This window comes from Macaca mulatta, chromosome 15 (genome assembly GCF_049350105.2).
Source record: "Macaca mulatta isolate MMU2019108-1 chromosome 15, T2T-MMU8v2.0, whole genome shotgun sequence".
Classification (NCBI taxonomy): domain Eukaryota; kingdom Metazoa; phylum Chordata; class Mammalia; order Primates; family Cercopithecidae; genus Macaca; species Macaca mulatta.
The window spans coordinates 16,035,874-16,052,936 of record NC_133420.1 but is presented as its reverse complement, the minus strand read 5'-3'; the positions used below and the strand labels follow the sequence as shown (position 1 = coordinate 16,052,936).

At 52.8% G+C, this 17,063-nt stretch overlaps 1 protein-coding gene and 1 non-coding gene across 34 annotated transcripts in view; both read left to right on the top strand.

Moving 5' to 3' along the window:
* PRRC2B (proline rich coiled-coil 2B) overlaps positions 1 to 17,063 on the top strand; it is a 131,891-nt gene that overhangs the window by 100,479 nt on the left and 14,349 nt on the right. For 19 of the 33 annotated variants that reach the window (XR_013405372.1, XR_013405371.1, XR_013405368.1 and 16 more), the window contains 12 exons: positions 1,924 to 2,119; positions 4,758 to 4,974; positions 5,702 to 7,780; positions 9,011 to 9,216; positions 9,724 to 9,869; positions 10,496 to 10,637; positions 12,983 to 13,065; positions 13,634 to 13,825; positions 13,971 to 14,168; positions 14,618 to 14,704; positions 15,946 to 16,050; positions 16,208 to 16,400. Coding sequence is in view for 26 of the 33 variants with exons in the window: in XM_077967413.1 (XP_077823539.1) it covers positions 1,924 to 2,119; positions 4,758 to 4,974; positions 5,702 to 7,780; positions 9,011 to 9,216; positions 9,724 to 9,869; positions 10,496 to 10,637; positions 12,983 to 13,065; positions 13,634 to 13,825; positions 13,971 to 14,168; positions 14,618 to 14,704; positions 15,946 to 16,050; positions 16,208 to 16,400 (3,844 nt within the window). In the remaining 7 variants the exon portion in view is untranslated. The remainder of the gene's footprint in view (positions 1 to 1,923; positions 2,120 to 4,757; positions 4,975 to 5,701; positions 7,781 to 9,010; positions 9,217 to 9,723; positions 9,870 to 10,495; positions 10,638 to 12,982; positions 13,066 to 13,633; positions 13,826 to 13,970; positions 14,169 to 14,617; positions 14,705 to 15,945; positions 16,051 to 16,207; positions 16,401 to 17,063) is intronic. The other 14 variants (XR_013405366.1, XR_013405370.1, XR_013405369.1 and 11 more) reach the window with 2 other exon arrangements.
* On the top strand, positions 16,938 to 17,023 carry LOC114672904 (small nucleolar RNA SNORD62). Its single transcript, XR_003723433.1, has one exon. It is a non-coding gene; the product is annotated as a small nucleolar RNA SNORD62 (small nucleolar RNA).

Below are 17,063 nucleotides of genomic sequence, written 5' to 3'. Positions count from 1 at the left end.
GGCCCCTGGGAGCATTCCAGGGACTGCCTTTAATGTGATTTTAGAGCATGGGAGTGTAGGCGAGCACTGCACAGTTACTCATGTTCGTGGGTTATAGAATTACTGATGGGGGAGAGCTCTGGAATTACTTGTGCCAAACCTAGCAGTGACAGTTGCGCTAGGTAACTCCTTGGGGTGCGGAGGGAAGTGATGGGTAAGTCCTTCCTTAAGAATAGAAGGAATTGTCAGGCGTGGTGGCCCACGTCTGTAATCCCAGCACTTTGGGAGGCCGAGGCAGACGGATCACCTGAGGTCAGGAGTTCGAGACCAGCCTGACCAACATGGTGAAACATCATCTCTACTGAAAATACGAAAAGTAGCCAGACGTGGTGCTGTGCACCTGTAATCCGCTACTCAGGAGGCTGAGGCAGGAGAATCGCTTGAACCTGGGAGGTTGGAGGTTGCAGTGAGCCGAGAGCGCACCACTGTACTCCAGACTGGGTGACAGAGCGAGACTCCATCTCAAAAAAAGGAAGTCTGAAAGCACCAGGGCAGCCTGTCTAGTCATAGTTGCTGGAAACCTAGGGTGTAGACAGGAAGAGGAGCTGGGAGATGGAGGCCCACAGCCTTTTCTGTGGACTGGGAGAGTGAATGACTCAAGTCTCTTGATTGATGACCTATATTTATTGAGTGCTCTTAATAAGCACTGGGAGCACCAACAGAACCGTCCAGGGAATCAGCTCAGGATGTGCTGTAGACTGCCAGGCGGATTGGCCGCCTTTTTGTTTTCAGAATGGAAGGATGTGTGCTGGAGGCTGCTTGGGCGTCCTCAGAGTGTGAGGCAGCAGTGAGTCCTGCCTCAAGGCCAATTCAGGGTTCCTTTAGGAATTAGCACCCGGGGTCACTGATGGGATAGAGCAGGGTCTGAAATGAACCCTCTTGAGTCAGGCAAGAGCCTTGATTTTGAATAGTTGACTGATACTTTCTGTTTACCCATTTGTGCAAATGTTCTGTATCCCGATTGTGCTGTGGGCAAGGGTGCACAGGGAGTCTCTTAGGGTTCGGTGAGGGTTACCAGCAGTCCAAACCATCAACTGCTGTGAGTGCAACAAAGGAGCACTGGCCGTTCTGTGTGAGCAGAGAACTGGGGATCTGGTCTCGTCTGGGTGTAATGACAGGCTTCCTAGAGGATGTGTTGAAGCTGGAAACCTGGATTTAGGGACGGAGGGAAGAGGCGCTTACCTAGGGGCCCCAGTGTATTCCCATGGCCTGAAGTGGTGGCAGGGATATATGGAGCAGAAAGCAGAGGGCCAGTCGTGCAAGGCAAAGCTAGAGAGGCAGACTGGGCAGTCACATGGGACCCAACCCTCACCCTAACCCCATAGGTCACGAGTAGCCTCGTAGGATTTAGGCTGTCGGGTGGAGAGTGGTGGAGAACCACTGAAGGCTCTTTTGAGCTAGGGGTCGACCTATTGGGCGTGGGGTGTCTGTGTGAAAAGATCACCCTAGTCGAGGATGGAAAATGGATTGAAGAGGCCAGGAGGGAGCAGGGAAGGGATGCTGGTATATTATTTAACCTCAGGTGGTAGCTGCAGACAAGGAGAGAAGTGGCCAGCGTCCAGACATTCTGTGGGAGGCTGCTGGTGGATTCCAGGAGTGTCTGATCTAAGTGAAAACCTAGCCTGGCTCGTGTACCACAGGCGCAGATGGGCCTCCATTGTGATAATGGCTTGGCTCTCCACCAGCCTTGGACAGGGACCTGAGCTTGCAAGCTGTAACACATTGGGGGCTCCCCCTTGAGCAGCTGCCCATCCCTCCCCTCTTTGGTCTTCTGTTCCAGGTGGGCTTTTTGTGCTGCCTGCTGGAAAGCTGGAAGGCGTGTGTTGGGTGGCATCTCAGCCCCCTGCCGCACCAGCCTGACCAAGTCTCTCTCTTTGCGGGCAGGAGCAACTGTACAAGATGCAGCACTGGCAGCCGGTGTACCCCCCGCCATCCCATCCCCAGCGCACCTTTTACCCACACCACCCCCAGATGCTGGGCTTCGATCCCAGGTGGATGATGATGCCTTCCTACATGGACCCACGCATCACGCCCACTCGGACCCCAGTGGACTTCTACCCCTCCGCCCTGCATCCATCAGGTAAGCACTGTGGTCTAATGGTCCATACCTGTATCACCCAGGATAGCGCGGTGGTCAAGGGTGTCATCTCGAGTTAAACAGATACACCTGGATTTTGGTCTGGCTCTTTGTCATGTACACGACTGGTCTGAATTTCAAAGGACTCGCTGGCAAAGTATAGGTACAATAATAGTTCTGTCATAAAGATTTGTCGGGAAAGTCATGAAGATCGTGTATCATAAATTGCTTTAATTAATTTTAGATTTCTGCTGTGTCGTTTTGTCCTTCTCATTCTTAATGTTCTTTGTGCTGTCTCTTCTTTCCTTGATTAGTCTTTCCCAAGGTTTGTCTAGTGCCTTTTTAAAATCAGTATTTGGGCTTCTTCATTACTGTATCTTATTTGGGTTTTATTTTAATAATGTCTGGTTTTTCTTTTCTTACTTCCTTTAAAATATCATACACTTAGTTTACTAATTTCTGGCTTTTAAGATTCTCTTTGTGGTACTAATTTCTAATGTAGTTGCTCTGTGGTCAGATAATATGGTCTGTGTGTTACAGACCAGGGGTCAGCAAACTTCTACAAATGACCAGATAGTAAGTCTTTTAGGCCCTGATCAACTAGTCAGTTGTGGTGTTGTAGGATGAAAACGGCCATAAATGATAGTAAGTGAGTGAACATGGTTGTTTTTTCCATAAAATGTTACTTATAAAAACCTGCAGCAGGCTGAGTTTTGTTTAATGGCTGTAGTTTGCTGACCAACTCCTGACTTAGGTTGCTTGACATTTGTTGGGTTTTCTCTGTAACCTCTTCTGTGGTGATTCTAACATTCTACATTTGCCTGAAAAGACTGTATTCTCTGGTTGGAGATAGTCCATTAAGTTTAGCATGCTAATTGTGTTGTGCAAATGTCTTCTTCATTGCAAGTTTTTATCCCTTTGACCAGTTACTAAAAGGTGTTTTAAAATGTCCCACTATGATTATGGATTTGTCAGATCTTCTTTGGGAGCCTGTCAATTTTTGCTGTGTCTATCTGGAGGCATACAGGTTTAGAATTTCTGTATCTTGTTCCTTCTATCCTTATGTAGTACCCTTGTTATCATTAATAGTGCTTTCTATCTTTATTGCCTACTTTGATAGCAATATAATAATTCTAGTTTTTTGTTGATAAGTATTTGAAGTCTTTTGTTCCAATTTTTACAGTTAGCTTCTTTGAGTCCTTATTTTTTGGGAGTGTATCTTTGTATCTACAAGATGTGTATGGCTTTACCACTCTGAAAGTCTATGACTTTTAATTGCAAAAGTTGGTCCTTTTAGATTTATTGGGATTACTTTTATTATTGTTAGAGACAGAATCTTGCTCTGTCGCACAGGTTGGAGTGCAATGGTGCAATTTCAACTCACTGCAACCTCTGCCTCCTGGGTTCAAGTGATTCTCCTGTATCAGCCTCCTGAGTAGCTGGAATTACAGGCACCTGCCACCATGCCTGGCTGATTTTTTTTGTATTTTTAGTAGAGACGGAGTTTCACTATGTTGGCCAGGCTGGTCTCGAACTCGACTGACCTCAAGTGATCTGCCTGCCTTGGCCTCCCAAAGGGTTACAGGCATGAGCCACCACGCCCAGCCTTATTGGGATTTTTTTTTTTTTTTGAGACGGAGTCTCGCTCTGTCACCCAGGCTGGAGTGCAGTGGCTGGATCTCAGCTCACTGCAAGCTCCGCCTCCCGGGTTCACGCCATTCTCCTGCCTCAGCCTCCCGAGTAGCTGGGACTACAGGCGCCCGCCACCTCGCCCGGCTAGTTTTTTGTATTTTTTAGTAGAGACAGGGTTTCACTGTGTTAACCAGGATGGTCTCGATCTCCTGACCTCGTGATCCGCCCGTCTCGGCCTCCCAAAGTGCTGGGATTACAGGCTTGAGCCACCGCGCCCGGCCTGGGATTATTATATTTAGATTTTCCAACTATGATAGTTCATGCATTCCATTCTTATTCTTCTCTTTCTATGCCTTTTCTTCTTATTCCTGCCTTTTCTTGGTCCTATTCTTGTTTTTCTTTTGCTTCTACGTTTCATTTCTATATGTTAGTGGTTACATGAACATTCTAACATGCACCTTCAACTTAGCAAAGTATTTGGGGAGGTAGAAAGTCTTTGTCCCTTAAACCCCCATGAAAGTAGGCATGTGAGTCTGAATTCCTGGGAGGGGGACAGTGGTTTCCCTGCCCTGGTCCAGGCTAGACAGACCACCAGTCTGTTCCCGGTAGTAAAGTGCATATGTCTATCTAATGTGCCTTTTGAGGATGTGGCCCTTTTGGGTCTTTGTTTTAAACAGTGTCTCAGTTGTATCTCCCTGCCCTGTTTAGAAAGACTTCATCCCCTGTCCTGTGAGTGTTAAGGACCAAGCCCGTATCTGACAAATGTGCTTTTCTTGCCCGCTTCCTTGGACTTCACAGGTCTTTGAACCAGGCAAGGTGCATGCGTGTGTGCCTTCAGAGGTCTTCAGGTCAGGACAGATTAAGAGCCCTGTGATGTGTAGGTGGGTGGGGTGCTGTATCCACGGGACAGTCAGGGTAACTGTTGACTTCTTTGGGCCTTTGGTTGAGCCTGAGATTGGAGCAGGGCTTTCTAAATGAGATGATGTAGATCAGTCTTTGCCTTCTTCAGGACTGATGAAGCCCATGATGCCCCAAGAGTCCCTCAGTGGGACAGGCTGTCGCTCTGAGGATCAGAACTGTGTGCCCCCACTCCAAGAAAGAAAAGTGACCCCCATCGATTCACCCCCTGTGTGGAGCCCAGAGGGCTACATGGCACTGCAGAGCAAGGGCTACCCGCTCACGCACCCGAAGTCGAGCGACACCTTGGCTATGGACATGCGTGTCAGGTGAGATGAAGCCTGGTCCTGCTGCCTTGCCACTGAAGGAAGATTCCAGGTCCGAATCCAGAGGTCCTGGGATGAGCTACCATCCTCATCCACAGGGCCCTGGGATGAGCTACCATCCCAGGAGACACTGCCCATGGGAGACGTGCTCTTTTGAAGGGACTCCTGGTTCCTTTGGGGAAGGAGAGTGTGAGGAGGATTGCTTAAATGCTTTGTGCAAGAGGCTCTTTTCAGATGGCGAGACTTAAGGTGAAGGAGAAGTCCTGGGGTCATCAAACCCTGGGCACAGGGTAGGTGGGTGGGGGCTTTACAAGGCAGGTGGTGTCCAGAGCATGGGTCTTGGCTCTTCTGTGGAAGTAAACAGAGTTAGCCCTGCCACCCCCATGGCCCCAGACTCTTCACGGCCTCCCAGGCTCCAGCTTGCTCTTTGACCCGGAGGATTGCCCGGCTCCTCTGTCTCGAGGGGGCCCGCTGCGCCCACCCAGCGGCCACGACAGTCTTCACTCTCATGGACTCCAGGGGCCACCGACCAATTCATGGCCTGGCATTTCTGAGACGTGTTTAACGATAGAGCAAATGTTGGTGCTTATGTGTTTTGTTTTTTTTTTTTCTAACTTTCTTTTTTAAAAAGTTTTTTTTTTTTTCTTTTTAAAACTAAGCTCTGTGTTCAGCATGGAAACCAGGAACCAGGCTCCAATCACATTGACTGATTTTTCTGGTTCCTTTTCAGGAATGAAAGCTCTTTCTCTGCCTCACTCGGAAGGGCAGGGGGCGTAAGTGCCCAGCGCGATCTCTTTGAGGAGAGAGGGGAGGAATACTTGAGTGCTTTTGACAAGAAGGCCCAAGCAGACTTTGACAACTGTATCTCTTCTCAAAGAATAGGCCAGGAGCTTTTGTTTCCACCCCAAGAAAATGTTCAGGAAGCGGGTGCTCCTGGGGGTCACACCCAAAACCTCAGGTGTTCCCCATTGGAGCCTGACTTTGTCCCAGATGAGAAAAAGCCAGAGTGTGGCAGCTGGGATGTTAGCCACCAGCCAGAGACCGCTGACACAGCCCATGGTGTTGAGCGGGAGACACCCCAGGAGGAGACGGCCTTTAACATCTCCTGGGACAAGAATGGGAGCCCCAACAAACAGCCGTCCTCGGAGCCTGAATGGACTCCTGAGCCCCGGAGCTCCAGCAGCCAGCACCCAGAGCAGACGGGCAGGACCCGGAGGTCGGGACCCATCAAGAAACCAGTCCTGAAAGCCCTCAAGGTGGAAGACAAGGAGAAGGAGCTCGAGAAGATTAAGCAGGAGCTAGGGGAGGAGAGCACCCGGCTGGCCAAGGAGAAGGAGCAGGGCCCCATGGCCGAAAAGGACGAAGACGAAGAGAATGACGCCTCTCTGGCCAACTCCTCCACTGCCACTTTGGAGGACAAAGGCCCTGGCCATGCCACTTTTGGCCACGAGGCCACCAAATTTGAAGAGGAGGAGAAACCTGACAAGGCCTGGGAAACCAGACCCCCACGAGAGTCCAGCGATGTTCCCCCCACAAAGAGAAATAACTGGATCTTTATTGATGAGGAACAAGCCTTTGGGGTCAGAGGGCAGGCCCGGGGCCGGGGCCGTGGTTTCCGAGAGTTCACTTTTCGTGGTCGGCCTGCCGGCGGAAATGGGAGCAGCCTCTGCGGCGGGGGGGTCCTGGGTGCCCGCAGCATCTACTGCAGCAGCCAGCGCAGCGGCCGTGGCCGGGGCCTGCGAGAGTTTGCTCGGCCAGAGGACTGCCCCAGAGCCAAGCCCCGACGGAGAGTTGCCAGTGAGACCCATAGTGAGGGCTCAGAGTATGAAGAACTTCCCAAGCGCCGCCGGCAGAGGGGCTCCGAGAACGGGAATGAAAGCTCGCTCCTGGAGAGGGAGGAGAGCGCCTTGAAGAAAGGCGACTGCAGAGATTCTTGGCGGTCCAACAAGGTGTGCTCCGAGGACCATAGCGGTCTAGATGCCAAGAGCCGAGGCCCTCGGGCCTTTGGGCGAGCCCTCCCTCCCCGGCTGAGCAATTGCGGGTATGGACGGAGAACCTTCGTCTCCAAAGAGTCACCCCACTGGCAGAGCAAAAGTCCAGGCAGCCCTTGGCAGGAATATGGCCCTTCCGACACATGCGGATCCCGGCGATCTACAGACAGAGACTATGTCCCGGATTCCTACAGACACCCTGACACGTTTGGTGGCAGGGGCTTCGAGGACAGCCGCTCAGAGGACAAGAGGTCCTTCTTCCAAGATGACCACGTGGCAGATTCTGAAAATGCAGAGAACCGGCCCTTCAGGAGAAGGCGCCCCCCACGCCAAGATAAGCCTCCTCGCTTCCGGCGCCTCCGGCAAGAGCGGGAGTCCCTGGGCCTGTGGGGACCCGAGGAGGAGCCCCACCTGCTGGCAGGTCAGTGGCCAGGCAGACCCAAACTGTGTTCTGGGGACAAGAGTGGCACTGTGGGCCGCAGGTCCCCTGAGCTCTCCTACCAGAACTCCTCCGATCACGCCAATGAGGAGTGGGAGACGGCCTCCGAAAGCAGCGACTTCAGCGAGCGGCGGGAGCGGCGGGAAGGCCCCGGGTCTGAGCCTGACTCCCAGGTAGACGGTGGCCTGTCGGGGGCCAGTTTGGGTGAGAAGAAGGAGCTGGCCAAGAGGAGCTTCTCCAGTCAGAGACCACTGGTTGACAGACAGAGCCGAAAGCTGGAGCCGGGAGGGTTTGGGGAGAAGCCCGTTAGGCCAGGTGGTGGTGACACCTCCCCTCGCTATGAGAGCCAACAGAATGGGACGCCTTTGAAAGTCAAAAGGTAAAACCAGACACCATCTGGGCCCTTTTTGTTGTTGTGTTCTGTTCTCAGCAGCACTGAGTTCACGCATGCATGCCGCCGTGTGTCGGGACTGGGGGCCTGCCCCCAGCCCGTCTGTGCGCGTCTTCATCACCTGCCCCCGCATTGCCTGTCTGCTTTTCTCGTGGTGGTGTTATTGTGGCTAGAGCCCCCCAACCCCCCTCCGCAGTGGTGCTCTGAGGCCGCTGTCCAATACCTGGCCTGGGAGTCTAGGAATGTGTCCCTGCGTGTGTCCCTGGAGCCCCGCCAAGGGGCCACTGCAACGAGGAGCATTGCCTGTGCACAGTGCCGGGTGCCAGTCAGTCCACCAGAATCCTCTACTCCGGAGTTGCTGCCAGGCAGCATCCTAGGGGGCATCACTGCCCTCGTGGCTGCATGGAAGTGGCTCTTCCCAGGTGGTTCTGCTTCTCCACTGTGAGGAGATGTGGCCCCACGGTGGGGTTGCCACCTCAGCATGGCAGGAGCCCAGCAAGTGCAGAGGGGAGCAGGCTGCGCATGGTCTGGCGAGTACCTCTTCCACAGCCAGGGGCATTTGGGTGATGACCTCTGCTCAGGGACTAGGAGAGGGTCCCCTGCACAGTCTGGGCTGACTGACTGCGCTTGGCTTGTAGCTCACACAGGGAGGTACAGGGGCTGCTGAGGCCTTCCCTGTCTTCAGCATACTGAGGAAGATGGCTTCACACCTCCACCCTCCTTAGAATTGAAGGCAGAGAAATTCCCAGAGGAGGAGCCACAGGGAACACTGACTGTTTCAGGTGGCGTCTAATCTAGCTTTCCAGGTGCTAGAGGCTGACCCTTGGCTTCACCTCAGTTTTATGCCCCAAGGGCCCTCTTGCAGGGCAATCCTGGAGAGGAGCAGAAATACTGGTGGCTCCATTCCGAGCACATTCCCCTTGACTCTCTCCCCCCTGCACTCTCTGAACATAGCATGTAGGAGAGCCCTGGGGAGCAGAAGGTGACAGAGCCACTTTCCCCAGGAGCAGGCAGAGCCAGCGGGGGCAGCCTTCCACGTGTGTTTGCACACGGACATGGATGCACTGTGGCCAGCCAGCCGCTCCTCCCCACCCAAGGAGTCAGCGAGAGGAAGTGGACCTAGATCAGGGTGCCAGGCTTGTGTGCAGGCAGTGTGCACGTGCATTGTTTTCCCTCCTTCCACAGCCTCTGGTTAACAAGATCCTCTTTCCCTTACAGATCCCCAGATGAGGCCTTGCCTGGAGGTCTTAGTGGCTGCAGCAGTGGGAGTGGCCACTCCCCCTATGCCCTGGAGCGGGCAGCCCATGCCAATGCTGACCTTCCCGAAGCCTCCAGTAAGAAGGCAGAGAAGGAGGCCAAGTTGGCTGCTCCGAGGGCAGGTGAACAGGGAGAGGCCATGAAACAGTTTGACCTGAACTATGGAAGTAAGTCGTCCTCACATCTTCAGGGGAAAGAACTCAGGTGGAACCAGGGGCCGGGCAGTCCTCGGGCCGCCCGAGTTTGCCTTTGCACTGAGTACCGTAGCTTTCAGGAACAGCTCGCCAGGCACTGGGCTGGATTCTGGGGCTGTAGAGTTGAGCAGAGTAGGTAGGATTCCCACGGGTGTTGCTCACAGCCTGTTGAACCCCCGTGACACCCTGTGGCTTCTGCGTTTTAAAGAGAGGAAGCCTGGGGCCTAGAGGTGTTCGGTGGTGTGTCCAAGGTCGCAGAGCTGGGGTTTAAGCCCTTTGTGTGTTCTCTCAGTCGTGCTCTTGGACCTCTTTGGTTTGGGATAACAACGTTTTAGATCAGAGGTGGCCTGAGAAAGGTGCAGAAGTCCTGTCCAGGTTTGTGTTGAGCTTGACGCTAGATCTTAGGCGCGTGTTGAATTGGGTTGTTCTTGCCTTCTGGTGAATGGAAATACTGTTCCTTCTCGTGAAATCTTGGTTCAGGTGCCATCATCGAAAATTGCGGGTCCAGTCCCGGGGAGGAGAGTGAGGTGGGTTCTATGGTGGGCGAAGGCTTCATCGAAGTCCTGACCAAGAAGCAGCGCCGCCTGCTGGAGGAAGAGAGAAGAAAGAAGGAGCAGGCCGTGCAGGTGAGGGGTTGGGGGGCGGGGCATGGGGCGGGAGGGCAGGCTGGCAGATGCCCAGGAAACCCAGAGCCAGAGAGTAAGGGAGTTCTCGGTCAAGCTCAAGGTGGCAGAGAGGAAGACAGTATTTAGCAAGCACACATTGTCTCCCCATGCCTGCTATTACCAAGGCCCTTCTATCAAAGTAGGACTAGGTGGTGGCATCACTGTTATGCAGAGGAAGAAACTGAGTCTTGAAGAGAGTGACTTGTCTAGGGTGATAATAGTGGAAATTTGTCCAAGCCAGGATGCAGACCTCCGTCAGCTCCCAGCTCCTCCTCCCTCCCCACTCCTCATTCCTGAGTGGAATGAGATTTGTCTCCCTGAAGTCACGTGGATCATGAACCCTGTACTAAAATGGAGTCAGGGCTGGACCCACACACAGGTCACGGTCCATTGGCCTTTCAGGTCTTTCCTGGGGGGTGCTTTGCTTGGCATCGCAGTTCTGCTTGAGTTTTTGGGAGACGAGCATCCCACACGTCTCTGGAGCATTTTCAGGTGGTGTGATTTTGGTACCTGGGACACTTATCCTGGGGAGAATTTATCAGTCTTTGTGCCTTAAGCTAGACTACAGCACCCTTTCTTCCCCTCAGGTGCCTGTCAAGGGTCGAGGCCTTTCCTCCCGTATTCCTCCTCGATTTGCGAAAAAGCAGAACAACTTATGTCTGGAGCAAGGTGACGTGACCGTGCCTGGCAGCAGCCTGGGCACTGAGATCTGGGAGAGCAGCAGCCAGGGTGAGAGTTGGGGGATGTGACCCCAGCTGTGGTGTCCAAGGTCACATCACGGACCGGGTTTGCTTCTTGGGGAGGATTCTGCTTTTGAGCTATGAATATAGATGGAGTAGTGCCTGTTTGCTGGGTTCCGCTGCTGAGCTAGTGCCGAATGCCATCTGAGCGATTTGCTGCTGCAGCCCCCAAACAGATACACAATTTTCCTTGCCTAAAATTTGGTAGAAGAGCAGAGCATTCATTACGTCCAGCAGTGTGGAAAAGGATGGCCCCTGGAGCTGAGATCGCGCACTAGTGGGCCTGGCCTTCTTTGTTGGTTGTCATTTTATCCCACTAACTTACAAAAGAGAAGCAAGTGACTGAGAGACCAGCAGCAAGAGTTCAGGAGCTCTCTTCTGTGCTGTGCACCCTTTCTTAACATGAGGAAGGCTCTGGAAACTCCTTCCTGAATGCTCTTCTGGAAAGGCAAACTGAGACCAGAAGAGGGTGTACGTTAGTTTTTAGAAAATTCGTTGCCCTGAAAACTTTTTTTTTTTTTAAATTCTATATCAAATGTAATTTTTCTGGGTATTTTTCCTTGTAAAATAAAAAGCTATTTTCAAAGAATAGGTTATTCTTGAGGCTTACATGAGCCAGGAGCCTGCACTGTTAGCCCAGAGGGTGCATAGATGAATAAAGTAAGGACATTTGACATTTCATAGCTTGGGCCCATGAGAGGATCTCGGAGAGGTCACCTAGTGCCAGCTCAGTTTTCTGCAAAGCAGCTGAGGCTTTAGAGGGAAGAGACTTGACCCAGGGGACTCCAGGGTCGTAGGACAAGCACCCGAGACACTGAGTTCTGGGCCTTGGTTCTTTCACTGTTTCCACATAGCTTGTCCTCATGTGCTCGGTGAAAACGTGAAAACTTTGGTTCTTGTAAACTACAAAATAATATTCGACATGCCCAGCTTTGATGGAAAGGGAGCACAATCCTTTGATAAAACATCAATAACGCTACATTTGGTAGTGACTGAGTGACAGGTGTCATAGTATTGATGTCTAAAAATGCCCAGGCGCCAGATTGGTTGAACTGCCAGATGTCAGTCAGATGTGACTCTCAGGTGTGAGTCATCATCCCCTTTTGTCAGATCTTTTCCTCCAGAATTCTGCAGAGTCTCGTTGGTTCCTCAGACCAGGGGTTGTGTCCAAGGATGGCTTCAGAGAGCCCTTGGATATTAAAATAGCATGTGAAAAGATTTTTGTTTTGTTTTGTTTTGTTTTTAAGATGGGGTCTCACTATGTTGCCCAGGCTGGACTTGAACCTCTGAGTTCAAGCAATCCTTCTGTCTCAGTCTCCCGAGTAGCTGGGATTGCAGATATGTGCCCCCACCCCCTGCTAGCATGTCAACTTTTGCATGCATATCTATTTTTCTGGGCTCAGGATCCAGGGCCACTCAAGAAGTGGTCTGTGAGCTTAAAAAATTTTAGTAATACCCACTTGGATCTTTCAGAGACTCTGTAGAAGCCACCAACTTTGGCCAGGAGTGGTGGCTCACACCTATAATCCCAGCATTTTGGGAGGCCAAGGCGTGAGGATCACTTGAGATCAGGAGTTCAAGACTAGCAACAGAGTGAGACCCTGTCTCTATTGTTTAAAAAAAGAGAAAGAAGGCCAGGGGCGTTGGCTCACGCCTGTAATCCCAGCACTTTGGGAGGCCAAGGCAGGCAGATCACGAGGTCAGGAGATAGAGACCATCCTGGTTAACACAGTGAAATCCCGTCTCTACTAAAAATACAAAAATAAAAATAAAAATTAGCCGGGCGTGGTGGCGGGCGACTGTAGTCCCAGCTACTCGGGAGGCTGAGGCAGGAGAATCGTGTGAACCTGGAGTGCAGAGCTTGCAGTGAGCGGAGATCGCGCCACTGCACTCCAGCCGGGGCGACAGAGCGAGACTCTGTCTCAAAAAATAGAAAGAAATATATATTTTTAAATTAAAAAAAAAGAAGCTACCAACTTTTAGAAATAATATAAGTGAAAGGAAGTGTGAGCATAGCAGAAATAGCAACAGAGAATCCAGATGGGCAGGAGTGAGGGCTCTGCCCTACTCACCCTCTCCCGTAATGAGTGAGATGCTGAGAAACACATTGGATGAGGATGTGGAAAGTTGGGTAAGACTGTCAGACCAGCTCTTCCACATCACACTGTTCACTGGGTGTCACAGGTAGGGGGCTGGGGTCAGGGGTGCAGGGGAGGCAGGGGAGTTGGATTTCTGCAAGCCGTGCCTATGCTTGTTCTTTAAGAGGTCATAAACTTGTGTTTCTCTAGACGGGTTGCTCTTTGATGCCCTGACTCTGTCTCCCTCCCCTGGCAGCTCTCCCTGTGCAGGCCCCAGCCAACGACTCCTGGAGGAAAGCCGTCACTGCCTTCAGCAGCACCGAGACTGGCTCTGCGGAGGTGAGTGTGGCCGCTGCCCGCATGCTGCTCCTGGGATGAGTGTGAGCTCACCATCCAGAGAGCCGGCCTGCCATGGATCTGTGCATCCAACCCAACCAAGCCCCTGCCACCGCAGCTGAGCTTGGAATTAGGTTGTTTCCATGGGGCCAAGCTCATCAGTGTTTTTCCATCTTGATTTCTGGCCTGTACATGAGGTGTGCATGAGCAGGAGAAAGAGAAAAGGGGTAACAAGGGAGGACCTAACGCTGGGTGGGTAGAGGGATTCAGGACCGCCTCTGAACTGGCGTCAGCAGCCATGTAGTCTGGTGTGGGTCACGAGTAAGATGGGTATGGCAGCCTCGGTCTGGGGCCTGCAGAAGATTCTGTGGTCACAAGCTCTATCGGGGTTGGTGTGTTTGGCCACATGTAAGTTGTCAGGCATCCTCAGCAGGGCAGGATCAAGATCAGGACCAGACTTGGCAAGGGGCATGCAGCTGGTGTAGACAAGTCTGTGTGCCACACACAGTTTTACTCTCTGGATAATCAAGTTGGGAGTTTGAGGCTATAACCCATTTTGTGCTCTGCACAGCAGGGTTTTAAGAGCAGCCAGGGAGATAGTGGCGTTGACTTGAGCGCCGAGTCTCGGGAGTCGTCTGCGACCTCCTCACAGCGCAGCTCCCCGTATGGGACTCTGAAGCCAGAGGAGATGAGCGGGCCTGGCCTGGCGGAACCCAAGGTTGACAGCCACAAGGAGCAGGCCCCAAAGCCATCTGAGCAGAAGGTAACCTGGACGTTCCAGTCACAGTGGCCAGGGCCTGGGCGGAAGGGGCCATCGTCTCGTCGTCGTCCTCAATTCCTGTGACAGTAGAAGCTGGAGAGAGTGGTCATTCCAGTCTGTGTCTCCACCTCTCTGCTTTTTTATCAAGGATTCAGAACAAGGCTCTGGACAGAGCAAGGAGCACAGACCAGGACCCATCGGCAACGAGCGTTCTCTGAAAAACAGGAAGGGCTCAGAGGGGGCTGAGCGGCTGCAAGGGACTGTGGTCCCACCTGTTAACGGAGTAGAGATTCACGTGGACTCCGTGCTGCCTGTGCCACCCATTGAATTTGGAGTCAATCCAAAAGTGAGGCTTTGTTTTCTTGCTTGCTTCTTTTACTTTTTATTTTTGGTACTTGGAGAGGCTGGGGGCTCAGACAGGATTATCTCCTAGAAAGAATAGAAGGACAGGAGCCAAGCACTCTTCCAGTGGCTAGAATGTTGGTATGGAGTCCTGCACGTGGCCAGTGCTCTGTTGAGTTGCTTTAAAGATTGCTTCACTGACACCAGACAGGCCAGCGATCTTCCCTGTTTCTGTCAGGCCACCCAAGGGACAGGGGGAAAGGAGTGGAGCTGGCGTCCTGTCTCCTGTGCCATGGGAAGCCTCTGGCCATCTCGCTCATGTGTGGCTCCAGTGAATGCTGCTCAATGGAGTTTTTGAGTCACGGAAACTGCATCACGTGAATGTGTGCCTCTGGGGACTGGAGAGCCAGGAGGATCTCAGTGGGCTGTGTGGCTTTTTTTTTTTTTCTCCAGGACTCCGATTTCAGCTTGCCGCCTGGTTCTGCCTCTGGCCCTGCTGGGAGTCCGGTGGTTAAACTTCAGGACGCCTTGGCCAGTAATGTAAGTCCACACTTCCGCTTCTGGCTGCACTCGCGGCTTGGGGCTGGCAGGCCCTGGGCGAAGGAGACAGCACACGTATTTCAGGTGACCTGGGCTGGCACGTGACTCAGTTGCTAGCAGCTCCGTGTCCTTAAAAGGTGCTTAAATGTTCCTGCCCAGGTTTTGTGACCTTCCAATGGGGATCGTATAGTTCCTAAGGTCTGGTTTATTTGGGTCTCTTTGGTTCCATTGTCTCCTCTGTGCCAGGTGCGAGCCCATACTCAGGCTGCCTTTTCCGTGGCCAGGGGTGAGGGGCACACAGATCGAGTAGGAGAGCCCTCCTCAGGAGGCCCCATCTCACCATCCAAGGGTCCCTGCCACCTGCGATCTGTTGTGATCCAGAGGACCTCCTGGCGCTCCACCGTGGGCTCAGGAGCTGGCAGTTGCATCTGTTGTGGCCACTCAGGGCTGTGGCCGAGGCTGCCGCAGTGACGTCTGGTTCACTGCTCTGTCCTCACCGCCTGCAGGGGTTGGTGCTAGTGCATATGTTGAATGAATGAGTATCATTTGGGCAGCATTTCCCAGAGGATTCCAAGGAATGTGAGTGCTGTACAATATTCACAGGTGTTGAATGAAAAAAAATGTGGAAGTGCTGGGCTCTACAAGGTTCTTTACTCTGACAGTCTACAGTCCCTATCATGTGTGGATGGACACCGGGGATCTGCAGGAGGCGGGGGGCACTGTTGCATTTTCAACCTGTTACCAGAGCCCTCTTTCACTGTTTGCTGAGGGACACAGCCTTCCCTGTCTGGCCCAAGGCATCTGCAGGCCAGGTGACAGGTGCCTTCTGAACCAGGTGCTTGCGTGCAGGCAGCCAGTCCATACTTATACTGCTGGGACATGGCTCTCCCTGTCTGGAGGGCACCATGGAGTGTGGATATGGGGGTGGCTCTCTGCAGACTTGTGTGGAGGAAACTGATGGAGGCAGCCATCTCAAGGAGATCAGTCGTGGTCTTGGCTGCCATCAGTTTCATCTGGGTGGTCTTGGGTACATGTGGCCAATACTGAAGATGCATTTGGACAATTCATAGATGCTGCTGGGCACTGTAGGTGCTTTTGGGCAAAGCCACAGATGGGTTTGGGCAAGTCATAGATGGCATTTGGACAAGCCTTGAGTGTGTTCAGGCGAGCCATGGGTGGGTTTGGGCAAAGCCGTCTCTGTGCCTATTTGTGTTCCATGGTTTCTTTTTCCTCCTCTCCAGGCAGGGTTAACACAGAGTATCCCCATCCTGCGGCGGGACCATCACATCCAGAGGGCCATTGGTCTCTCCCCAATGTCCTTCCCCACCGCCGACCTTACTCTGAAGGTAACACCAGCCCTGAGCTGGGCGAGGGCCCACCCAGTACCTTAGCTTACAAAGAGGCAGAAGGGAGGAGTCCCCGACCCCCCGAAAGCTTAGATCGGTGCTGCCCACTGCCATCATGATAGTAATTTTCATCCCTCCCCCACCCTTGCTTCTGAAGATGGAGTCTGCGCGCAAGGCTTGGGAAAACTCCCCCAGTTTGCCGGAGCAGAGCTCTCCAGGCGGCGCTGGCTCAGGCATCCAGCCTCCATCCTCTGTGGGTGCCTCCAGCGGGGTCAACTACAGCTCCTTCGGTGGAGTGTCCATGCCACCCATGCCTGTGGCCTCTGTAGCACCTTCTGCTTCTATGCCAGGTATCTCATCCCCTGAGCCAGGCCTTGGGGTCCTTCTCCATTTATTGTCAAGAGAAATGGATTAACAGCCCCGAACACCACCTCCTGGCCTTGTCTGAAGTAGCAGGTAGAAGTAGCAACTTGTTTTTAGGCCGAGTGGCCACAGCGCCCTGTGCTGCAGGTAGTGTGCACGCTCTGCTTCCCCATGCTGGGAAACAGAACTGGGGCGACAGCGAGGCACTCCTGCCTCCTGGTGAGAGGAGCGGGCAAAGGCTTGGCTTTGAGTCAGACCTGGGTTACGTGCTGGAGCTGTGCTGCCTCGGCTGGTGATCAGCTCTCGCTGAGCCACAGCGTCCTCCTCTCTTAAATGAAACAGGGGGCGATGACATTGCTCCATGAGGTGGCCACACCCGTGAAGCCAGGTCTTACCTGGAAAGGGCTTTGTATCAACAGAGCCCTTAGTCACTGGCAGCTGTTTTTGTCCTGACTGCTACCATCCTTGTCATGTGTCGACGTCCCCAAGGGAAAGCGTGGGGGTTTTGAGGGCGCAGCTGCCAGTCTCAGTGATGTAATCCCAATAGATCCTTCTGACCCTCCACTGTGGACTCAATAGCAGGGAGATGAAGAGGACAGTGACTGAGAGACCAAGGCAGCCCTGGTTAAAGTAGAATGTCCCTTCGAGTG